General features: G+C 39.8%; 1 protein-coding gene and 2 long non-coding RNA genes across 4 annotated transcripts; 1 reads left to right on the top strand and 2 right to left on the bottom strand.

Annotated features, from left to right (window-relative positions):
* On the bottom strand, positions 1-9163 carry LOC119503227. 2 transcript variants are annotated; one of them, XR_005210280.1, is made up of 5 exons: positions 8823-9163; positions 5502-5583; positions 3536-3640; positions 3248-3374; positions 1-674 (listed from the first exon to the last, which is right to left on the bottom strand). It is a non-coding gene; the product is annotated as an uncharacterized LOC119503227 (long non-coding RNA). The 2 variants fall into 2 exon arrangements; XR_005210279.1 differs by lacking the exon at positions 8823-9163 and adding an exon at positions 8150-8198.
* Positions 9164-13309: 4146 nt separating this feature from the next.
* nr1d2b (nuclear receptor subfamily 1, group D, member 2b) lies at positions 13310-22264 on the bottom strand. Its single transcript, XM_037794879.1, has 8 exons — positions 21809-22264; positions 18903-19139; positions 18681-18769; positions 17532-17676; positions 16460-17193; positions 16164-16349; positions 15842-16052; positions 13310-14923 (listed from the first exon to the last, which is right to left on the bottom strand). Exons 1-8 carry the CDS (start codon positions 21825-21827, stop codon positions 14727-14729), a joined length of 1818 nt encoding a protein of 605 aa, XP_037650807.1. The 5' UTR covers positions 21828-22264; the 3' UTR covers positions 13310-14726.
* On the top strand, positions 21547-22451 carry LOC119503228. Its single transcript, XR_005210281.1, has 2 exons — positions 21547-21656; positions 22262-22451. It is a non-coding gene; the product is annotated as an uncharacterized LOC119503228 (long non-coding RNA).
* Positions 22452-26064: the final 3613 nt, after the last annotated feature.

The raw sequence follows: 26064 nt of genomic DNA, 5'->3' as shown, positions 1-26064 counted from the left end.
TTTTGTCAGCCATTTATTAGACATGGAATAGTCAAGATTTATTCAATGCTGCATTTAGTTTTCATGAACCTCCCGTGTGAGGGAATGATCCAGTGTTTGCATAAAGTTTTCTGTGGATTCTCTTGTATGGATACTAATTTAAAAATCTGATGTGTTGCAGAGTTAAGCGGTGACCTGGGAGTTCAAAATGTCGTCATCGCCTGGATGATGTTGTGAGAGGCACCGGATGTGGAAGCTTTATAAGTGGAAAGAGCGTGCACAACCAGAGGTGAGGTATTCCTTTTGCAATAATAATAATTACCTAATTAGCTCATTATTGTTGGTGTACCCTTCATTTTGACAATTTATTTAGGCTGGGCAGTGACGGTACATGTCGTCAAAACAATATAAAAGTGTCTTGTATATATTTTTCTAAATCATTACTATCGTGATATGGGCTAGACCTATATTAATTTATTTTTTCTCTATAATTTGATGGTTTGATTGACCCATGGAGAACTTTTGTATGAATCAAACATCTATGGAGGGACGTTTGGACACACGTTTATTGTGACGCATCACACAGTCTGGAGGAAGATGGATCCTCAACATCTTGGATAATCTTCATCTCTTCTCCCTGAAGCAGCTGTGTGAGCTCAGGATGCTGCAGCGTCCCGTCAGAGAGCCAGAGACATCTGAGGAAAATGTGGCAGTTGAGTAATAATGGCAGTGATATTGTTGTCCTTCCTCTGAATATGATTTTCTCAATCTACATACTGATACAATACAATATAATATCTTCTCTTGGTTTTAGGGAATCCAAATCGAGGATATTGATTGAGAGAGCTCAGGGCCGCCCCAGATGTTACCGTGCCAGGCCGAGGAGGACATTGAAACTCAACGATGATCTCCTCCCTCATTCATAAAGTTTTGTTTGACAACAGATATGTGAGACTCGCTTTGCACCTGCGTCACGTCTGGGCCAATCAGAGGACTCAATTTAAAGAGCTTTTGATAATTCATTTTGTGTTGTCATGCACAAGTCCAGTCTAGGGCCCCATGTATTATATACTCCACCAGTCACAAAAAAACTAATGCAAACTTCAAAAATGCCATTAATATTTCTAGACTCTGACTATATAGAAGAATCCAGCGACCGTTTTGTGTTCTGCCATCTAGCGGCGCCGTCGTTACTGCGGTGACAAGTTGTGGTGACTCTACTAACCGTGTTAACTGGGGACTTCAAGCCAAAAGCGTCCGTGGTTGCTCGTGGTAACCTACGTAAATGGTCTGCGTAGATAATAGAGACAGTATGTATTTAAAATGGATTAAAGCTAAATTTAAGGCTTTTACGTAGGGATGACCCGAGTGCTTCGACTGTTACCATGGTAATTCACCTCCAAATTAGTATTCAAATGCTGCATTTTTATATATATATGTATATATATATATATAAGTATGTAGTAATAATGTATAAATCCTATAAATAGCCCATGAAATAAGGAATAATCTCACAACATTATTAATTATTCATAATCAACATTCATTATCCATCCATTTTCTTTCCGCTTATCCGGTGCCGTGTCGCGGGGGCAGCAGGCTAAGCAGGGTGTTCCAGACGTCCCTCTCAGCAACGTTTTCCAGCTCTTCCTGGGGGACCCCAAGGCGTTTCCAGGCTAGACGAGCTATGTAATCTCTCCAGTGTGTGTCTGGGTCTACCCCGGGGCCTCTTAACCAGTTGGACGTGCCTGGAAAACCTCCAAAGGGAGGCGTCCAGGATCCTGATCAGATGCCCAAACCACCTCAGCGGCTCTACTCTGAGCTCCCTCCGGATGTCTGAGCTCCTCAGCCCATCTCTAAGACAACAATATTCATTATCATTAGTTATTCTCCCTGTTTGTTGTGCGTAAGAAGTGCGTGTACACAGTGCAGCCCTACTTTTACGCAGACACAGCTGCCATCACTACGAGCAACCACCACGATGCATTCGGCTGAGAGTCACCAGTTAAGACGGTTAGCAGAGACTTTGTTTGTGTTCAGTTTGTGATGCCGACCGAATGATGTTTACCTTGTGGTCATTAGGTTGCCCTAGTTGGAGCAACTAATGTTATATTTCACAATAACACCACAGTTAATTGAGTCAATGGTGGGACCACCGCAGCCCCTAGACAGTGTCATTAGCCCACTAACGTCGTAAGCTAAGCAGTGTTAACTTAACCCGGGTTAACATAGGCGGCGGAAGCTGCCACCGCAGTAATGCCGACTTATTTACTTCTGGTACTACTCTGGATTCATGTATAGGCTCTTTGTATTTTGCTTCTACCCTTTTTTTTGTTTTTTATTGGACACCCCCAAATACATTCTGTCAAGCTGACAGGGAGGAGAGAAAGAACACAGCAACAACATCTTTTTACATTTTTAATGGAGCAAATGTTTGAAACATTATCTTCAATGTATTTGCTAACATTGATGTATACTTTGGTTACATTCCAAAGGAGAGAAAGTCAGAAAAAATTGTTAACATTGTGTAACGGCAGTGTCTTGTTCATATTGACTGCTAAAAACTAACTGTAGTCCTGGGTCAATATTAGTATTACTACATGTAGCAACTTTATGAACTGTACTGTATGTGACAGGTGTGATTGAACTGAAATGTCTCTTCTGGCAGGATGGAAATGCAGCCCTGTCCTGTGAGCCACACTGGAGGAGAGGAGACCAGAGGCCTGTACTACGAAGCGACTTCAACATACCCAGGGTATCTTCTCTTTATCTAGCTTCACTAACCTAATACATATACATGTATATAACATACATGTATATAACATACATGTATATAACATAATATACACGTGTATAAATTATAATATATGTGTATATATATATATACATGTATATCATATACATGTATATATATATATATATATAAATAATATACACGTGTATATTATATTATTATACACGTGTATATTATTATACACGTATATTATACATACACGTATATATATATAATATATATATACACGTGTATACACGTATGTATATATATAATGTACGTGTATACACGTGTATAATATATATGTATAATACACGTATAAAATATACGTGTAATATACATGTGTATTACATGTATATTATATACATGTATATAATAAACATGTATGTGCATACATGTATTATATACATGTATATTATGTGTATAATATACATGTATTATATACATGTATATTATACACATGTATATACATATGTATGCACATACATGACTTACCAAGATGATAACCACCATCATATAAAAGCTTAGTGTGATCACAGTTGTTGGGGTTAGTGAAGCCAGCCAATGAGAAGATACCATGGGTACAGGCCTCAGGGTCGTCACCCTCCTCTGGGAAGTTCACCTTTTCAGAGACAAAATAAAGCAAACAATCATAAACATGAAAGACTGGACATTGTTTTACCTGTACTAGCACAGGGGTAGAATTTGGAAACCCGGCCAAAAAAAGAAAGTGTAAATACTATTTGAGATGTGTAAGACTGACGAATATGAACAATTACATACTTCCAGCACCTGCAAGAAGTCCTGTAGACGGTTCATAATGCCCACTTCCACCAGCCTTTCTCACTGAACTCGGGATGGCACACCGCTAAAACAGTCAGCATCAGCCTGGTGAGAGAAACAAGGTAGCATTGACTTTATCCATATCAAAATGGGTTACTAACATGCAACATAAATCCCTTAGTTTGGTTGTCATGTAAGCAACAATATTATTTTTACCTCTTAGACAAACTGGCCCATTTGGATAACCTTTACACACCTTATAGTTAAGGAAGGATCTGACTGTTGTAATGATGGTGCAGGTCATTCAACAAATGCTAACTAAGTACTTCAACTCTGATAAGACTACTGAGTCAGCTTGTTGCCTAGATGATTAAACTGTAATTCTGGATGTACAAATAAAAGGCTTAATTTTCCCACTGTGCACATTCTTGAAAGATGATGTTAAAGAGATAGTGTTTTGAAGTATGGTTGTATGAGGTACTTATCCATAGTCGGTGTATTACCTACAGTAGATGACGGTCGGCACGCCCCCTGTTTGGAGAAACAGACAGGAGTTACTGCACAGAACCAAAGCAATGTACTGCTGTGGACAGGGGCAACAGAAAAACATATTTTAGCCGCCTAAAAGAAAGACCCACCTCAAAAAATCAATATCAGTTTAATTGTACACTATATTTAAAATATGTTCACTGGTTTACTTTGCTGTCACACAGATATACAGTCTATGTTACCGACAGGGAACTGAAGCTGTTATCTATGCTTTGGCCCAAGAGCAGACTTTACCATTAGCGAGAGAGAGAAATGTTACTGGTTACCCTGCAGGTTCAGATTTGACTCGCAAAATATAACAATTAAAATATGATGCATTATTATTCATTAAACCATCCAGCATCATATTAGAATTAAGTAAATGTAAGTACATTGTGTGGATAATGCCTCTCATTCACTCTTCTTTTTAAGTAAACATTTGAATGCAAGAATTTTACTGTCTGATATTAATAGATTTACTTCAGAAAAAAAGGTTTTGAGTAGCCTACCTCTTCTACCGCTGCCAATATCAACATTCCCAGTTAAAGCGAGTGAAAAGTAAAGTTAGACAACGTTTGCCTGGACCCCAAATCAATAAATTAGCCCCTGCTCTCATCAAAGCAACCAGACTCCGTTGGCAAAAAGCAGTAATTTTACCTCATGAACAGGGGGGGGGTTGCTGGTCTACAGCTGCCTCAATTGGTTAGTTTTTGTGTTATTGTACGACTATGTGTTGGTTCGGATTCACCAAAGTCACACAAACAAACTAACCGATCTCCCGTGTTCTGCGAGGTAAAATTACTGGGTGTTTTTTTTCAAATGGCGTCTGGTGACTTTGCAGAGAGCATAGATTAATATAACGGCTTCAGTTCTCTGTCGGAAAGGGCTGTCTGACATCAAGGTAAACCGGTGGAAATATTCTAAATATAGGGTACACTTAAACTGATATTGATTTTTTCTTTTAGGTGGCTAAAATACGTTTTGCTGCTGCGTCCTGCTGCTTTGGTTCTGTGCAGTAACTCCTGTCTGTTTCTCCAAACTGGGGGCGTGCTGACCGTCATCTACTGTAGGTAATACACTGACTATGGATAAGTACCACTTCAAAACACCCATACCAGTGTTCAATGCTCTACAGATTACATCTATACTTTTAAGGACCCAAGTCACATAAACGTACCCATCTATCAGTGATGCACAGATGTCAACACTGTAACCAGATATTTTTTGCCAATGTCAATTCATTTCTGACACAAATAAAGCTGTCTGATGTCTTAACTTGAAGTAATGTCTTCATTATTATTGTCCATGCTCTCAGTCTATGCTACGGTATAAAGTCAAATTAAACGACATGATTGGTACTTGAGATTAGCTGCTATTTTAAGTTTAGGACTTGGAATCACTATTAGCAGTTAAAAGTGGTATCGGTACATTAACTCACCTTCACCTCGACCGCAGGAGTGGATGGCAGATGTTTGGCTCATTAGATCAGCAGCCGAAGTATGGCATGAACAACAACAGAACTAAAATATAGAAGAAGAAAAAAAATCTGTATTAAGTTAAAAGTATAAAATCAAAACCTGAATGGTAACAGAAATCCATGACAAGTATCGGCAGAGTGTAAAAACAATCATAGCGAACAATTTCTCGGATATGTGGATATGATGACCAAGGAGGTGGACGCAAAAACAGATCTGCTAGAACAGTCGGCTACGTTCAGAAAATGGATTTCCTTTACTGTAGTACAGCATTTAAAGCCAGGAAAAGACAACACTAATCACTATATCTATATCACAATATTAAGATATCCAAAATCACAGCCAATATCTAGTCTGATATCAAAATATTAATGTAATAGTGATAAATTGCCCAGTCCTATCTGTATTGATTCTCAGAATCATTGACTCAGTTTTATCTTTGTCTTTCCTAGAGCATATTGAAATGCAAGCGCATTTTCAAAATATTGATGTTTAAAGCATCACAGCTCATTGAATTGTTGAACAGTGACTTCTGAAATATGATATGTATTGAATCAGAATATTGCTGACAATACACACAGTACAGTATGTCACTATTGAGTTCCCATCCACAGTCCAAATGTTTCTGACTTTTCTTTGACCTTCTTGGCCAATTCCAGAATCCCATATCCAGCAAATAAAGTAATAGTTAATATTTAGTTTAATCTGGACCAATTTAAATTGTGGCGTTTAAAACGTATGTGCCAGGGACCTTTTTATCTATAGATTTAACAAGAAATTAATACAAATGTTAGTCAAGGCACATTTCAAAGCTACTTTTCTACACAAAATGCAAAAACAAAAATGTTGACTATCTAACTTCCACTGTATTCCATGACAAAGGGGGGTTAAAAAAGTAAACCCATGGACTATCCCTGTCTTGAATGAAATTAAAGCAAAATTCCCTGAGACCAAGCTGTGAATTCTGCATTAAAGCCCTGACACACCAAGCCAACGGTACCGTTGGCCAGGTTTGGGACGATTCAGCATGTTGAATCGGCGGCAGAGCTCATCGGTGAGAGGAATCACTCTGATTGGCGGTTCAGCTTAAACGAATCAGCACATGAGAAGAGAAACGGGAGTGAGGAAAGCAAGCCAATGAGTAAAGTCAAGAGAAAAAACACAGATGGGGCTCTTTTTCATCTCATCTGATCACACAGAACGACTAGGCCATCTGGAATATGGTGAGTGAGAGTGGTGTGAAAATGGTCAGCAGACGCCACTTTGTTTCATGTACGTATCATGACAACGGCTTGTCTATTCGCAGTCTTCTGGTTTCCCTTTTTGAATGACTAATACAGACTACCGCGACCTGCTGGTGTACAGAGTTATTTCCTCTCACACAGGCTCAGAACGTACGTGCTAACTTGCCGTCGGCTGTAGTCTTTGCGGTGTGTTCGAATGCAACTTGTTGGCCAAGACAAAGGCGACGTGAGGCGACGCAACAGGCAGCCTTCATCGCCGCTAGTTCTCTGATGTCGGGTTGGTGTGTCTGGGGCCTTTACAAAGATGTGATGCCAAACATATTACAGCAGTAAAATCTCTTACCTAGGAGATGAGTGATGTATACGAAGCATCGCAGACATCATCTTTGGAAATGTGCTGTATCTCCCCATCGCACCGGGGTCTGAGGCAGCAGGGTGGTGGTCCACCTTGAGCCAGATTTGCAGCCCAAATGTCACTAGCACTCCTGAAAGAAACAATAAATGAATAACAACATAGTCATGTCCTGAAAACTAGAAAATATTGTGTAAAGATCAAAAGCCTCTATATATTTAGCAAAGCATTTAGCCTACTGAGCATACAAATCATTGCCATGGTAACGTGTAAACAAAATCTTCTTAGAGGGCTCAGACTTATGGGCCTGAAGTTTGCTTGATCAAGACCCAACATGGAATATTTAGGACATTTTGCAGTCTGGTCACCCTCAAAAAGCCTCTGCTAACACGAAGAATCACTCCATTCATGTACAACTACTTTCACTTCTATTGCAAATTATTTTTTTATGTAATTTTAAGTGGCAATCTTGAACATTTTCATTTAAATAAATGTCTGTTGAGCCACTATCACTGAATGAGGTAACACAATGGTGATTGAGCCTGTGACCCACTGATGAAAGTAATGCAGTATTTATAAATTTGCAGTATTATGAAATGGGTTTGTGGTGACATTCCCGTTTTTCACCATTATATACACACAAAAAAATAGAACTATGCACACAATTCTGAAAACTTGAAGCTCGTGTACATTAGAAATAGATTTTTTTCTATTCTATTTCTGTGCTCATATATCAACAAAAAGAAAAAAAATGAAATATGCACTACATATCAAATGTGTGTATGATCGTTCAACGTACTTTTTGTGTGAATAATCAACAGTGTGTGTCTTTACGGACGCACTAAACTGTAATTTACCACGTCACTTCCTGAATGCCTCCTTGCTGGTTGAAGACAAGTAACCATGGTAACCCGCACCAACCTGATGTGATCAGAACGATGATTTGTGAGAATCAGAGTCTGAATTAATTTTAAAAAAACATATCACGCCTAGCAAAGAGGAATATTATACTTACAGTTAAATTGAAGAGTTATTGATGTTACAGAGCTGTCCGTCAACGTCCGTTATGAACGTTGTTGTCACTACCGCATTGCATTCTGGGATATTTATGCTGCCGTAGTGTCCAGCGTTGTATACTGTAATATTTCACAGGAAATAGTATGCTATTCACGTACTATTGGTTTCATACTAAGGTTTCGGACATTGTTTGAGTGTACTAAATAGCATGTTAGTGTGGAATTTTCAGACGCAACCAAAGACTGCGCAACTCACAGCACAATTCAATTGTTTCCACTTAAATAGAAATTCAACCAGGACTGAAATCTTAAGGATTGCCACTTTGTGCTCAGAGTTTAGCAGTCTGGAGTCTTTTTGTTGATGCATGAACATAGAAATAGAAAGGAGAAATCTACATCTATGTACATGAGCTTCAAGTGTTCAGAATTGTGTGCATAATTCATTTTTTGTGTGTGTATACAATGGAGAAAAACTGTAATTTTGCAGCAATGTCACCACAGACACCCAGTTCATAATACTGCAGTTATATAAATATTGCGAGACTTTCATCAGAAGGTCACAGGCTCAGTCACCATCGTGTTACTTCATTTGGCGATAGTGACTTAACAGACATTTATTTAAATTAAAATCTTCAAGATTAACACTTTAAGTCATATTTCAAATATGTGTACCTGCGAGGAACTCCTTTCCTAGTGCCCCTGTATCGATGCCTGCCTCCACTTGGGATCTTGACACAGCGACGGGAGATTCTTCTTCTATGTTCACAGCAGCAGAGACGACCTGCAGGATGTCATCAAGACCTGAAATAAAAGCCTGTTAGTCACCGTGATTCTGGAAAGCATATGTTGTTATTCCTTTAGGTCAGAGGTTTTCAATCTGTGTTACATGCACCACCAGTAGTATGTGACTGATACTCTCTATTGTGTGTACATGTATAGTACCGGTCAGTAGTTTTAGAACATCCCCCCTGTTCCAGTTTTTATTGAAATTTAAGTAGTTCATGTCCAGTGAATAACCTTAAAAAGGTACAAAGGTCATCAGTAAACTGCCAAAAGTTATATATAAAAAAAAATAAATAAATAAAAAAAATTGTGGCCTGCAGTCGAACATTTTCAATTTAATTTATTTTTATATAACAAATCATTATAGAAGTTATCTCGAGACACTTTTCATATAGAGCAGGTCAAGACCGTCATCTATAATGAAGAGTACAAGAATAAAAGTCAAACTTACGTCCTAACCACTTCATTAACCTCGATGCAAAATGTCACAAGGTCAAGGAAAGCCGTGTAGTGAAACTACAATGTTCCGGAGATGGACTACAAAAAAAAGCACAGTTTTCCCCCGTGCGTTCTTACCATGTTGATTCATGCAGGCTATATAAACAGCTCCTTCAGTGACAGGCTGCTTCACTCGGAGAGATAGGTCCCTCCTACCTGCTGCCGTCACACTTTACCATCAACATATAATAAAGGATTATTTTCTCTTAAACGTGGACAACCCGGTGAAAAATACTTCTTCATTACCAAGGTTGGAATTGAAATAAAAAAAGGAATATCGGCCACCAGTTCAGAAGTTTATATGATAAATATTGAGTTAATTGAGTTATGGAGAAGGCCTTCCTACTCTTTTTTGGACCTGTAATATTTACTGATTATTCGTTTGTTGACAGTTTGCTATATGTTTACTGCTCATTTTTTTAAACAAGAATAACAAATATTTGTTATTCTTCTTTTGTTTTTTTACCCATGTTACATTCTCAAAATAAATAAATAGTAATAAAGTGAAATGAAATGATTATCACTGTCCACTCATATTTATCAACATGAATCCCAATAAGTATATAACTATGAAAATAATTGTTAAATCTATACAAGACAGGCATATCGCTTGTTTTCATGAACGGCCGAATGCCGCGTCACTTTAAATGTTGCGGCCCCAAGGAATTATGGGATGTTATTCTCTCCTTTACTTTGATAAAGGATGGTCCAGTCAGTGTATCCTATGCTAAAGGAGATAAGAAAGGAAGCATTGAAGCTCCTTTCCTTAGCATTTGGAGAATTCAAACAGCTCTTATCATGGCTGCTACTGAGATACTTCTGGGTCATTTCACTCAGTTAGGAACCTTCCGAAGAGAAAAATAATTTTCGTCCATGGCGGCAGGAAAGCTGTAAATTAACCAATTTCTTAAACCCTGAAAAAAAGCCTGTTTTCTATGAAATTTGCATGATTCTTCAGTTTTTAGTGACCAGAACTTTTTTTTTTAAACTTTGGGCAGTAAACTTCCCATCCGGCTGTGTCAGCCGCACCAAGGCTGACCAAGGCTGAGATGGAGATGATTATTCATACTTTTATTTCTTCTTGTTTAGATTATTGTAACACCCTTTTTACCTGTCTAAATCAAACTTCCTTGAACCGCCTTCAAACCGTCCAAAATGCAGCTGCTCGGCTTTTAACTAGACACAACAGAAGATCCCATATCATCCCTATTTTATACTCTGCACTGGCTATCAATCAAATTTCGTATCCATTTTAAAATACTGGTGCTAACCTTCAGAGCCTTGCATAGTCAAACACCCCAGTATATCACTGACCTCCTGCCTTATACACCTAATCGGGTCTTAGGTCTTCTGACCAAAAACTTCTGTCAGTCCCCTGAACCCAGTATAACACCGGAGGTGACCATGTCTTTCAAGCTGTTGCTCCCTATCGCCCTAGAGTCCTGTGACATTTTTATGAAGCAGCTGAAAACGTTTTTATTTAGACAGGCTTTTGTTAATTCGTCTGACTAATCATCTCCACTTAATTTATTGCTTTTATTGGCCTTTTCTTGACCGGATGTCCTCACCTGCTCATTTCCGGTCAAACATCTCCCTCCCCCTACAGATTACACTAGCTCCCCCTGGTGACCTGGTGGATTTACCACGACTGACCCCCCAGTCTCTACTATGACTTTTTGAAATCAATTATGAAATGTTTTATGAAATACTATATTATTATTTTTATGATGAACTATATATGACTTTTATGATTTTTTTCAGGATACATTATATTCAATTTTTTTTTAAACATAGTATACTATGACTAAACAATAAAAGGTTTTTAATGACTTTTGAATGACATACTATACTATGACTTTCTTATCACTTTTTTTGACATACTATACTATGACTTTTTTTGACATACTATAGTATTATTTTCTAAGCACTTTTTTCGACATACTATACTATGCCAAAAAAGTTATAGTGTAGTCATAGTATACTTAAGTACAAAAAAGTACACTATTTTTCATATACTGTGATTTTTTCATGGCGTACTATCCTATGACTTTTTAATGATACACTGTAGTATTACTTTTTAATGACTTTTTCATGACATACTATACTTTGACTTTTTATGATTTTTTTTAATGAAATACTATATTATGAATTTATTATGACATGGTGTACAAGGACTTTTTAATGGATTTTTTTATGACATACTTCACGATCACTTTTTTATGACTTATTTATGGCATACAATACTATGACTGTTTCACCACCCTTTGATGACATTTTTATTACTTACTTTATTATGACTTTCTTAATGACACATTAGATCAAATCTGAATATTGTCTTCATTAGACATTCGAGTATGTATAGTTTGCAATTTGTGGAAAGTTTAATATGGGAGCTTTAAATAATAATATCTTCACACATCCTGGTCTTCTACCAAATGTTTGTACAAATTTGACTATTGACATCTCCTGCTGACCCTGGAGTTGTGTATATATGAGAGCACAAGGATGAACTGAAGTAGTATATGAGTATACACGTAGTTTGTACAGGTGCACTCTTTTAGTATTTCTATCCTGTGGTCAATAGAGGTTAATGCAGATAAAGGATCAATAATGCGTTAAAGGCCAGAATTATAAACTTAAATATTAATTTGAAGCCTTTATTGACACTGTGTAGTATGTATTGCTTACTAAGAACCAAAATTCTCTTTAATGTGGTTTGCAGAGCGAACACGAGCAGGCTGCAGATGGTGTATGAGTCCCAGGCTGCAGGGAGTGACAGTGAGTGGACACTGAGAGAGGAAGCAGCCTTGTTGCCATCTGCTGATGGATAGTGACACTACCACAGTTACACTGTTGAGCTTTGACTCCTCACAAGTTTAGATTAACCGCATTCTCTGCACATCATTTTTTTTTTTCATCGTACCTGAACTTTCCATCACAGCTATAGTTATTTACAGTTATTTAGCTATTTAGTTTTGCTATTGTAGCAGGAAATCTATACAGTTATGAGGATTGTACGAAATTAAATTTCCAGACCATCAAACCATCAAACCACACATACCTTAGCCAAGGCTGCACGATCCTCTCACTGGGCCTCACGCAGAAATATTCTCTTCATTTTCTGTTAAGATAAGAAAAAATAAGAGAAGTCAACTCCAGATACACTAAACATTCTTAACCATCCAAATCTGCTCCTACCCAGGTGTGTTGAATGATGAATCCCACTTGATCGTCAATTAGAGGCATGTGACCGACCGGTAATGCCTCCTAAACACTATATAAGGGCAGGTATTAGCATAGGTAACGCCACAATAGATTGATAGATAAATGGATAGATAGATGGATAGATAGATGGATATTTTATGGACACTCCCATGCCCATTTAAAGCGAACGGTCAAACTAGGCCGCGACGATCAAATATGAATCAATTTTATGTTACGTTAATGCCTATTTCTTTCCTCAAATGTTTTCGTAATCAACTTGTAGTGCACGGTTTAGCTGTAAAATGAAAAAGTTTGGCACGACAGCCATGTTGAGATCTGGTGAAGAACCTCCAAGTTCCGGTCACATGACCGGAGCACAGCCAATAGGAACGCTCTCTCATTGGTCGCTCTCTGATTGGTCAAAGTCTCCCGTCACGGACTAGATTTTCTAAAGCCTGAAAACAGAGCCATGAGGAGGAGCAGGAATGTAGTTATCTCTCAGAACACTTGAATTACAACATGCTAAATTATTATATTATGGAATTCTTGACCAAAGATGCCAAAAATATGCTGCCTGCTGACACTTTAAATTTAAACATCAAATAGTTAATTGATTCTGCTTGACTAAATGACAACCAGACAAATAAAAAAAAAAAACACTTCACAGCATGAACTGCATTTATAAAATTTATTTATATAGATATATTCATCTATACAGTTATGTATGTATGATAGTATGTATATATTTATATAGAAATCTACGCATACTGCAATCCTTTCACAGAGGAGAACAGAACCACATGTCAGCAATGTTAACACAATGACAGAAGCTCTGGATATTAAAAGGCCAGACACTCTGGATTCATCGACGAGGAACGAAAAAGATGGCAAAATATCTGAACATCAGCAACTCAGCTGTCACCTCGACTCAGCTTATTTTCTTTTAAATTACAATCAGTGACATTACAATCATATTTTAAGCGGAATAGTCCTACCTATTCAGTTTAACAACACTCAGCTAAAAGTCTGTACAGTTTTGTAAAACAGAAATGTTCATTCAAGCAAGTGGGAGCTGCAAGACGTTTTTTTCTCCGGCACCCAGTGTGTCCGACAGCAACATCACATGTCTGACTCCGACTGCTTGGCAGGAAGTCAACAAGACCTGGGACACATACAGACACTGAGATCTCAGAATTTTTTTTTTTTTTTTTTTCTTCAAGAAAAAAAAAAGTGAGAGAGAGAATGGAAAATATGAATTTCTACACATCCATGAGTAGAAATCAGCAAGCAGCAGAGTGACACCCATACATTTGATTTGTTACAATGCCCAAATAATTCAGAAAAATGACCCGCAACAGACAAAAAAACACAGCATAGCAACAACTGCAAGACGACGCTTTCTTTTGCTTCCATAATTCAGTCAGATTAAAACGGATTTCTCTGGGACTCGTAGCAGCTTTACGTCCCACATTCCTCTCATTGTCCTCTGCTTTTTTTTTTTTGTTTCTTTTATTTTTAAAGAGAATACTAACTCGTCAGTCTTTCAGTGTCCGGGCTTTTTTTTTCTTTTCAAGCTCTACAACTTCCCCCTTATCACATGAGCACAGCACCTATTCAAATGAACGTTTGCCACCGAAAGCATACACAAGTTTCTTGACTCCTCACTATACAGCTAAAATCAATAAAGCAGTCACATATTGCACTATGAATGCAAAAAATATCAGTCTACACTATACAGAAAAGTGCTTCTAATGTTTGTACAGTTGCAAACATACAGTATGCTACACACAAACACAAGAAACATATACATCAATCAGTGTGTCTGTATGTATGCATTACCATCACACAGGCTTTTTACGCCCTACAGTACAGTACAAGAACATCTTATGGTCTTTCTTCCCCCCCTTTAAATGTCAGGTTTGAGCTTTAGTTCTATTTCTAAACTGAAGCTCAAAGTTTCTCATGGGAGAAGTGTGGAGGTGCAGGTGTGGTTGAGTGGGGCGGCGCTGGCTGGTCCGTGTGGCCCTTCAGGTCCGGTCACGGGGCCGTTACAGTTTGTGTGTCGGGGCGTCAAGTATACGAGAGGAATCTTCAGGAATGGACCTTGAAGGCCAGCAGCTCCTCCGAGTGCATGTTGTTGAGCGAGCGCAGGTCGGGCAGTTTGAGCAGCAGCTTGGTGAAGATGGCCGACTCGTTGGGGTGGTTCTTGGTGATGAGGCTTCGCAAGGCGCGGATCAGAGTCTCCTGCAGGGCCTCCACCGAGTTCACATTCTCGATGCCGGAGCGATCTGGGAAGAACGGACAGTAGCGGTGTTATGACATACATTTTGAGGATAGGAGTTAAAAATAAGTTTGGGTCACAATGATACATCAATTTATCATCATTATTCACATATGAAAAAACAAGTATTATTATACTTTTTTTTCTCTTTTTTTTTTTAATAATTTGACATTTTGGGAATTATTATTATTCAGAGCAGGGTTATAATAGTTTTGAATTTTCAATTAGTTTTTATTTTATTTTAGTTTTGACTTTTTCGATTTCATTTCAGTTTATTTTTTTAGAGTATGTTTGCTAGTTTTAGTTTCTCAGAAAGGTTTAGTTTTTATATATTTAGTTTTGGTTTTACAGTAGTTTTAGTTTGTTTTTGTTTTTGTAAGGGCCAGGTATAATGTCTGAGAAGTGTGTAGCTACATATACATACAAAATATATGGGTAGAGAACTGGGTAGAAATGGATGTAGCGCCATCTCCTGGAGCGGCAAGTCCATTAAATTTATGTGGTTCAACGTCACGAGAGTTGCAAATTCATGCCGTCTCCTTTTTTCGGCAGTGATTTTAGCTAAAAAACTAAAACTGAAATTAATTTACATTAGTTTTATTTTATTTTTTAACCAGGCAATATCTTTTCAGTTTAGTTTTTCTTAAAAGATATAGTTTTTATTTAATTTCACTTTACTAAAAATATTTTCACTGCTTATTTCATTTTAGTTTACTATAATAACCCTGATTCAGAGTAAGATTAAAAAGGTTGACATCACCCTGACTGTGTTCGAAATCGCATACTAACATACTGCCAACTAAATGAGCAATTAAGTGTGTATATATATTATATACTGTATGTACAGTATATACTGTATATATATATATATATGTGTGCATTGTATTGTGCTTGCTGTGATTGTGCTTTAGCAAATCAAACCCACCTGCAGAGACCAGAACCACGGCGGTGAAGAGGCTCATCTCCTGCTCGCTGAGGCCCAGGTTGATGAGCTTCTCACTGAAGTCAAACATGGAGTTGAGGAGGTCCCCGGCCCCCATGGCCCTCAGAGTGTCCACGCTGTACTTCTTCCCACCCAGAAAGGTGACGGTGCGGTCCTTCATGTCGAAGAGGGAAGCGAAGCGAACCACCAACACCTGCAGAACAAAAAAACACAGCTCCGTCAGTCCTGGGTACATCTGTTCTGACTCCACGACGTCGGCCTTCTATGAAAACTAAAATATACTTGTGTGGCACATCGCTTTTACCTCAAAAGTGCCAGCCTTCAGCAGGCTGACCTGGTCGTGCTGGGACAGGTCTCTGAAGCCGGGGATCTTCTTGGCGAACTCCACCACCTCCCTGACGGCGGGGGTGAAGCTGTGGGAAAACTCCTCCCACACCTCGTGGCCGGACTTGTGAGGGTCCACGTGAGGAGAGGTGTTCATCGGACAAACCTGAGGGCAGATTTAAGTTCATCTTTAGGAGGCTGCACCGCTGTGATGGTGTTTTTACAGATCTCAACAATAAAGACAGCAGCTGATTTTCCTACTCTTTGTTATCTTACCAGATGCATTCGGTTGCCTCCTCTCCAAAGGGGCCCGTTGTAGGCTCCGTGGGCGGGGCCCTCTGAGGACGAAGCTCCGAAAGCTCCATGTGTGTAGGCTGGGCAGTGGCTGGTGGCGGCCCTCCTGGACAGCCTGAAGGGGCAGTGGTTGTTGGTGGTGACCTCCTGAACCTGGGGGCCCATGCTGGAGGTGGGGGGCTCCTGTGCTGCCATGGTGACCAGGTTATTGTGGTGGTTATTGTGGTGGTTCCAGGTGTCCTGGCACTCCTCTGTCCGGAGGTTGGGGATGTTTTTGGCTGAGCCAGTGTTTGGGGGGCCCGCCTGATGGCTGGGCGGGGCCTCGGCCATCAGGCTGCTCCGCTCCTGGTTGTACATGAAGGTCTCCTGGTGGGCCCTGGTGACGGAGCCGATCACCTCCTCCTCCCCGCTGTCCGATGTGCCGGGCGAGGCCGAGCTGGGGCTGGTGTCCATGGCCATGGTGGGTTCGGGGTCAGAGCCTGAGTCTGATTGGCTGGAGCGCGATGAGGAGGATGTGGAGCTGGAGGGGGCGGGGTCGGCATCCTCTGAGGTAGGTTCCGTGGCACTGGCCGGCAGAGGTTTGCCGATAGGTAGCGTCTGGCTGCTTTGGAGCTGGCTGTGCAGCTGACTGTTGTTCATCATGTTGTTCATGGCACTCTGCATCTCCAGCAGCATGCGCTGTTTCTCACGCTTGGGGATTCGGCCAAAGCGCACAGCTGAACAGTGAAGAGAGAATCACTTTAGAAGGACGCACCTTTATTTTTTACAGTTCTACAGTTAGACAGTTTCTACTAGTTAGACAGTAAAGGCTAGCGTCCACCAAAGCAAAAAGATGATCAGCATCTTGTCATACTGCTGGCGTTTTTACCATGGCATAAAACGTATTAAAAAATAATGGCGGACACGGCCCCTAATGAAATTAAATATTAAAAAAAATGAATTCTGACAATTGTGAAATAATCCAATAATATATTTTTTTAAAACTCATTGGCTCATTGCCATCAAGTATTCTTTCACCCTGCTAGGACTGACAGTGATCACCACAGATACTCACAGTCTCTGGACATCCCGACCATCAGGCATTTCTTGAAGCGGCACTGCTGGCAGCGGTTCCGGTTGATCCTCATGATGGGGCAGCTCTCATTCTTAAGGCACTTCTTATACTGGATGTTCTGCTGGATGCTCCTCCTGAAGAAGCCCTGTGGGTCCACAAAGACAAACAGCAACACTGTGAGGACACGGGGAGAGAGGAACTGGGCCTGGACAGGTCGAAATTAGATTGACACATTTTAAGGAAAGCAAAACACAGAAGGCTCTTCTCATTTTTCTTCATCTCATCTACTGGCCGTCGGCTGTAGTCTTTGCGGTGTGTTTGAGTGCAACTTTTTGGCCAAGACAAAGGCGACTTTAGGCGACGCAACAGGCGGCCTTCGTCGCTGCTAGTTCTTGGATGTTGGCCCCAGCTTTAAATATGCCGATGTGTGCAGTATTATGTCCAAATGTCAGTTTTATGCCAACTATATTTCTGTAAGTTGAGCTAGAGCATTTTTGACAGTATGATACTTGTGTTGTAGTGGAATGTGGATAAATCAGAAAGCTATGCAGCATTATGTTTGCCAGTGCCTTATCAACTGCACCCTTGGTAGACAAAGGGTGCTAAAATGATCCATTGACATGCTGAAAATTATGTTTTTAGCTAGATACAGGTGTTTCAGCATTTCTAGCGTTATAACCCTTGGTCGCCTATTGGGGCGCCGATTGTTTTCCACTCTAGTGGGCGTGGTTTTCAAAGTATGGCGCATTGCGCTCTGTTTCTAGGTTAGCATGCTCATATCCAATAAGGCTCATTTGCATTCCATGCATACGAGTCTAAAATGTGTGTGTGTGTGTGTGTGTGTGTGTGTGTGTGTGTGTGTGTGTGTTCCTCCTTTGTGGTGTGTTTGTCGCTATGCACTGCTCCCCACAGTTAACTAGGCCACACAGCAACGTGAGGTATGAGGGGCCGCTGATATAAATACGGGGAGAGTGAACTAGTTTCAGTGAGTCTCTGGTCGGAGCTGTGCAGATGGCGACGCCTGCAGTGACCCACTTCAGTTTCAGCCGAAAGTCACTGCGGCAACATCCAAATGATTCTGATTCAGGGTCATGTGTGTGTGTGTGTGTGTGTGTGGGTGGGGGTGTTGTTTTAGCGAGCCACCCTCACCTTACAACCCTCACAGGCGTGGACGCCGTAGTGGAAACCAGAGGCCACGTCGCCGCACACCTTACACAGCAGCACCAGGCCGTTGATTTCTGATTGATACAAAAACATTCTTATAGTTCACCTGGAAAAAGGAACACACTAGTGACTTTGTAAACGCCTTAACTAATATTTTACATTATTTATTATAAGTGTAAAGTGAAGTATTTAAGAATAAAATCTTACTCGTGATGCCACATTTTGCAGTGGAGGAGGCGCGTCCGCTTTTCTTAGTCCCTGGAAGGTTTTGGCTGCCGGTGGGGAGCGAGGGGTCAGCCCGCTGACCCGGCTGGTGGCGGCTGGGCGAGGAGCCGTGGGGCGGGGAGGACGACTGGTAGCTGCCGTTGGAGGAGTCGCTGTGGCACGACTCCGGGCTAGAGCCAGAGCCAAAGCTGGACGAGCTGATGTAGGCTATTACACCTCCTGGTGGAGAAGAGAGAGAAAATGGGCCATGACCACAGGGAATCTACTCACAAGTATTGTGTGATATATCTACTTCCTCTGTGCCATAGAGCTCCATTGTTGTCCAAAAACTATTAAAAACACACCAGTTCAGCCACACTGCTGCACTGGCTGACATGTTCGTTCATCACCATGAACACACACACACTGTAGTTTGTTTTGACTCAATCCCACACACCGTCCTGTTGCCACAAATACTCAATAAATGCACAAATGTGTATTAATCCGCTGCAGAAAATAGTCCCCAACAAATACACTATTTCCTCCTGTTTGAGTAATAAGCTGTAACAATTAATCGATTAATTGCCAACTATTAAATTAATCACCAACAATTTCGATAATCGATTTATCAGTTTGAGTAATTATTTAAGGAAATTCACATTAAAGAAGCTGGAATCAGAGAATTATGACTCGTTCTTTAAAAAATACTCAAACCGAATATTAAAATAGTTGGCGATTAATTTAATGGTTGACAACTAATCGATTAATCGTTGCAGCTTTAATATCCTTTAATTCCACTTTATCTTTTCTACTATGGTAATAAGATGCAACCCAAACAGATGTGTATTCTCGGTTAAAATACCCAATATTTGGTGCCAAATGACCTAATAATCACCAAATGCTGTGACATCTTAATCCTTTAATTTTCTGTTGATTATATTCAAGTTTCTGTAGGTGGCGCTTTATTCATTGTCAGATCTGTCATTGTGGCTGTCACTGCTCATGCCAGCTCCCTGCGGTTTCCTTTCCCTCTGATGAAATGTAACTGTAGCTTTATCACCAGCTACCGGGGAGATTCACGTTGAGAGGGCCGATCACACTGCTACGACAACAGCTTCCTCAGCCAGTAGGAGCTGAGCAGACGGCCTGCTGCTGTCACTGAGAAGGTTTTCTCCCTCAACATAGGCTGGCCTGATTTCTCCCCCCTGCCATTCTCAGTGATTAGGTAACAGCCATTACATAATGTCAGCCTCACAAGGGTGTGAGGTAGGTAGTCTGGCATGTCCCCTGCAGCCATCCACGTACTGTATATACAGGCTACATCACAACATGCCAAATCACATTCCTAAATACTGACCATCAATAAATACCTATCATTATATGTCTGTGTGTTAGATAATATGGAGCATTTGAAAAAACAGGACATAAAATAGTTTTCAGAATAAAACCTTTGTCAAAATGAATCACATCAAAGTGTATTTCAAAATGCAAAGATATTGAAGCTCAACAATCCTCAACATGTAACAGTTATTACTCCTGCTTGGTATATAATGGCATAGTACTATAATGCCAAATTAAAGTGACAAATATAACAATATAAGATTTTGTACGGAGGATTAACTTGCAATACATCTTATTGTCTGTTTGATTTATTTGATACAGATTTGACAAAGCTGGAAAACTGCATCCAGAAAAGAATTCAATTGGAAACCCGCAGGTCTAGTTAAACCACATATTTTGGAGAGATTATGTCAATTGTGTCCTGTCATTTGGGTTTGTAAGCAAAAAAAACAGAAAAAAAAACATTCATTTTAGTTTTTCAAAAGGAATGTAACACAAACAATTCTATTATTATAAACAATGGTAACAGTTCACATAATATATTATCACATAAAAACTGAGTTGGGTGTCATTTCTAGAAATATTTTTCAGCCAAGAAGAATTGCTGCATTCAGGCCCCATGGGAAATGTTAATCTTTCAACTTGTAGGTCTAGTTAAATCACATTATGTCAGTTGTGTCCTGTCATTTGGTTTTATAAGCAAAGGGAATGTAACACCAAATATTTATACTATTATTCTAAATTCACTGAATAAATCGACGACACATAGTGTTCGCATAATATATTATCGCATAAAAACTAAATTGTGTGTCATTTCTAGAAATATTTTTAAACCAAATATGTTGGAAAAATTATCATGTCATTTGGGTTTATAAGAAAAAAAAATCTACACAAAAAAAAATATTATTTTGTTTTTCAAAGGGAATGTAACACAAACTATTTATATTATCAATCAAAATTCACTGAATAAATAATGTCAAAATCATAATGAAAACTCAGTTGTCATTTCTAGAAATATTTTCCAGCCAAAGCCCCTGAATAACACTGTACAATACACAAAGCGCATTGTGTCCCATGGGCCCTGAATGCACCACAGCAATCTAGCTTTTTTTTTCCAACTTCTAACCGCCCCCACGTGGAGCTGGCATGTTTTTCCCCGGGAAAACTGGGTCACCGCGCGCTGCTGTGAGCAGTCTCACGTGTACCCGTGGCGAGACCCCACACCATCCTGACGCCACCAATTATGCAATGTTGACGTCACGGCGCCTCTCGACCAATGAGCGTCGACGCACGTGGAGCGTAAACACACGGGCACATGGCTAGACGGACGAGTCCATGTGAGACAGACTGACTGACTGCTGCAGTCATCTACTACTGGGGCAATAACAACAGACCCACTGGCACCCAGTAACACAGGTTAATACTAACACACCAGCACACAGTTTAAAGGGTTTTATCAGGATATAAAGATATCATGCTAGTAATAAACATAACAGCAGCACAATTAAAGCCCACTGCAACAAGCTGCTGCAGCTACTATTACTAAAGTGTATTTAAAGCACACTCACCAGCTTTGGTTGACTCCATGTCCTCTGAGTTTTGGGGGTTTTCCTCCTCCTGTGCTACCTCAGTGCTGAAGCCGTGTTTCTGTTTGTGTTCAGCAACTGAAGAGTCGCTGATGGATAACTGGTTTAGCAAACTGCCTGTTAAGCTACAGCATTTAAATTAACAACACAAAAACAAAACCACGATTTGGGTGTCAGTGACAGACAAGAAGCGATAATAATCACTGAGAAAATCTCACATTAAAAACCGAAGCAGCAAGTTTTCAAAATATAAGCGCAGTTTTTTCGTCGTCGACGGTAATACTAGCTTAAATCTACTAAAACAAGCAAAACACAACTCGTTTCAGTGTAATTGAGTTAAATGTAGAAATCTGCCGTGTTCCATTCAATGATAGTAGTTCTGCGGTATAGAGAGAGGTGCAGCTCGGCGGTGTGAAGGACTGGGGTTTTTTGCAGAGACTGTTATCCGAGTCCAGTGTGCAACCATGTGACCCAGTTCATCGGCTCCTCCCTCCCTGCAGCTCTGCACTGGTGTCAATGTAACCCACTGACATACTTTCACCAGTCAACGTGAACAAAGACAGTTGGGGAGTACATCCGCTGGCCACAAAAAACTCTAGTTGCAGTAGAATTATAGAACTTATCATAGTTTGGTAATATCCAAATGTGTTCTTGTTATTTTTTATTAAAGGTCCCATATTATAAAAAAGTGAGATTTTCAGGTTTTTCTTTTTACTGTGAAAGTATCAAAACACTCAATCCACAGGGAGATACACACAGCCCGTATTCAGAAACTCTGCATTTGAAACAAGCCGTCAGGATTTCTGTCCATTTGTGATGTCACAAATTTACAATATTTAGATCCTTTACACAATTTTAAACGTAAACATTCTAAATGTGTCCCAGTTTATTACTGGTTGCAGTGTATGTGAATGTCATCAGGGAATGTCATGACAGGAAGTACACATGGATCCAAGCTGTTGCCTAGCAACGCAATTCTGTTGCAATTCCGTCGCCATTCCGTCAAAATGCACTAAAATGGAGCGTTTAAGACAGAGGGTAAATGCAGGCATATTCAGGCCGACAGTATGAGGAAAATAAAGTTTTTTTTTAACATTACAGCATGTAAACATGTTCTAGTAGAAACATAAAATCAAGTATGAACCTGAAAATTAGTATAATATGGGACCTTTAAAGGTCAAAGATGAACTCAAAAATGTCTGATGACACATTTATTTCTAAACACAAGTAAAAATTTCCTCTCATCTGCTTTATATATTTTACTGGCAATATACTTTTTTATATTGCAAAAAAATCCTACATAAAAGTCATCCTCTCAGTGTTTACGACGTTCTTTTAATCAGGGCCATATAGTCAGGATTTTAGAAATACTGAGGTCATGAATCAGACTACTGGTGCCTTCAGATGAAACTCGTGAGCTTGTGTTTACAACATGGGAAGTCGCTGCTAAGCAACGACAATATTAACGTTACAGTCGGCGTCTAGAAGCCACAGACGATAACAATTTAACAAGCTAGCAAGCGGGTAACATAATGCAGGAAATGCAAAGGCATAATGACAGAGGAAAAAGATGAGGCTGTTGAGAATATCTGTCATATTATAAAATTACCAAGAATTACAATATACGACTAAAATTACAATATATTAACTTTAAAAATTAACTTCGAAGGCCTCCACCATTTCTGACAATGTCAACGAACACGTCACAATTCGTAAACTCTGAGCTTTCAGAAACTTTTCATTTACGAGGTCGTGAATACCACAAGAGGGGGGCGTTCATATGTACTCTTCTCGTGAACACGGTAAACACAACCCCATTTGAAGGCAGCATATGACTTAGGCTACGTTACAAATTGCATATTTTTTCTTTTTTCTTTTAGTACGTACTGCAGCTGCCCTTACAAAGTACGTACCGTTGCATGCAGTATGCATACAATCAGGACATACTACTTCCTCATAGCATCCCGCCTTGAACTTTGACCTTTTTGCTCATATATCCACTGCGCAGAGGATTGTGGGTCAGAAAAGCCAGAAAAGCATGCTGGCTTGCATACTGTAAAATGTGACCGGATGTAGTAGGACATCCTGGTATTTTTGGCATACTGCTTTGACATACTGTATTGGAACATACTGAATATTTATCTGGCATACTATATAATGTAGTATGGGCAAAGAACGTATATTGCCAAGAAGTGAGAGTCAATTGTACGTTCCATTGCAACATCAGCGCTCAGCAATAAAGCTACGCTTCCACCATTTTGGACTAAGAGCGTCTACCGGACGCCAGTAAAACGTTCGCCTGAAAAGTGCTGTCCAAATGTAAAACAAAATTATTTTCTATACTATTGTCATGTTCTACCGAAATGGTGTGTGTTGAACAATAAGATATAATAATAATAAGTGTTTTCAGTCCAAAATGGCAACAGCGACTGTTCAATTTAATTTAATTTAATTTAATTTAATTTAATTATTTATTTTGGAAATTTTGCAACATGGAGGAGGCAGGCTTTATGATCTATACTGCAGCCAGCCACCAGGGGTTGATCGAGATTTTTTGGCGTCACTCTTGTGGAGCTGTCATGTTGTCCATCTTTATATCAATCTCGAAGATCTACACTTTGTTCTCTTTGGCAGCGCCTATGGTGATAAGCGGTAATTGCTGACGCCTTTTCCCAGGATGTCGACTTGTCTTACCAGTTCGTCATACTGTAAATGAAGGGGCTTTCATCAGTGGGCCATAGGCTCCCTATACTTAGAGACTTAACAGACATTTATTTAAATGAAAAACTTTGAGATTATTACTTTAACGTTGGAGGTCTAAATGATGTTTAGAACATTCTCCAAAGGGCCAGATGCACAAAATTTTTCTTCGTGTAAATTCACGGCTAAAACTGTGTGTACGCTCAAAGACAGAAATATGTATGCCCAGATAACTGTTTGCCCGATTCTGTTTTATAAATCTCAATCATTGTGGACCTGGATGCACATGCACAAGCCTCATTTCCACTCCCATATTAGCCATAAATGGATTGTAAATACGCCCCGAATCACTTGTTTGCGTAAGGATACTGAAAAATTCCCAAATCTGAATTATAAACAAACAGAGACAAGACGAAAAAAAGGATACAGACTGCAGGTAAATAACATAAAGAGCTGTAGGTCCTGGTGAGTTCTTGCTGGTTCTTATACTCACCGTTGGTGCGTGCATTTTTAGCTAGTTTACAGTTAACGTCTGTACAGTCAGTACTAGATGTTTGTGGAAATCAACACAAACAGCACAAAAACACAAATCACCGCAGTGACAATTCAAATAACCGCGTCTCTGAACGCACGTTAACTCCAATATTTACTCTCTTTTAGCTCTGTTTTTGGTCGCCACCAACTCTTGAGACACATCTGTCTCTTTCGCTGCTAAATGCTCCACTATGTTCACCAGCTAGCCTCTAAATCCCTTTTATGCTGAGCAGGTAGTGTACATTGAGAGTGAAAATATTTTTAATTTCTTCCTTGGAAAGGTTAAAAAGCATTTGAAACATCATTTCGAGGACCATAAGTGAACATTTAAACACTCCATACCATGGACAGTTGTTTTCTGTAACTTCCCTAATTAAACATTCACCATCTGAGCCCTGCACAGTATCACATGTTTGTGTTAATTGTGCCATGTGAGATTACTTTACAAACACACCAGTATTTGGCAGTGGGTGGATGCTGTTTAAATAGGATACGCACCAGACTAGCGGATCCAGTTCTGAGGCTTAATGTCAGACAGCTGTCGGGTCGTTCTCCCCCACCGCTAAATTCTTACTGGGTTAACGTGACATGGAAGAGCTTCCCTCCTCTCCATCACCAAACAGAAGGCAGGAGATGGCCAAAGCTCCACACAAAGATGTAACACCAGGCATTTCCCAAGGCTTTCTCTATCCCAGCTAATGTTTCCTCAGTTACTACAATGAAACCTTTTAGGAGTAAGAAATCCCACGCTGTACCGTCACGTTCTCCACTTTCTTTTTTTTTTTTTTTACGGAGCAGGTCAGAGGTTACTGCTGCCCCGTAAACTAATGTATGGAGAGACAATAGAGAGGAAGTAACGTGAGAGATGAATGTCACTCCGCCCTTCCATGTTCTCAGTTGACCCTTCCGGGGAAATACTATTTTAGTTAAGGGCTTGACTATGTTGTCACTATGACCCAGTGAACTAATTCAGTAGCAGTTTCATAGACGGAAAATAAGAAGTG

The sequence above is a fragment of the Sebastes umbrosus genome, chromosome 15 (assembly GCF_015220745.1).
Source record: "Sebastes umbrosus isolate fSebUmb1 chromosome 15, fSebUmb1.pri, whole genome shotgun sequence".
NCBI classification, from domain to species: Eukaryota; Metazoa; Chordata; class Actinopteri; order Perciformes; family Sebastidae; genus Sebastes; species Sebastes umbrosus.
This window is presented reverse-complemented; position numbering and strand designations above follow the sequence as displayed.

Coding starts and splice junctions, on each gene's coding strand:
- nr1d2b (XM_037794879.1), bottom strand. Junction 17,677..18,680: donor ACGCCTGTGAGGGTTGTAAG/GTGAGGGTGGCT, acceptor GTGGACCCACAG/GGCTTCTTCAGGAGGAGCAT. Junction 16,053..16,163: donor TGAAGGCTGGCACTTTTGAG/GTAAAAGCGATG, acceptor TTTGTTCTGCAG/GTGTTGGTGGTTCGCTTCGC.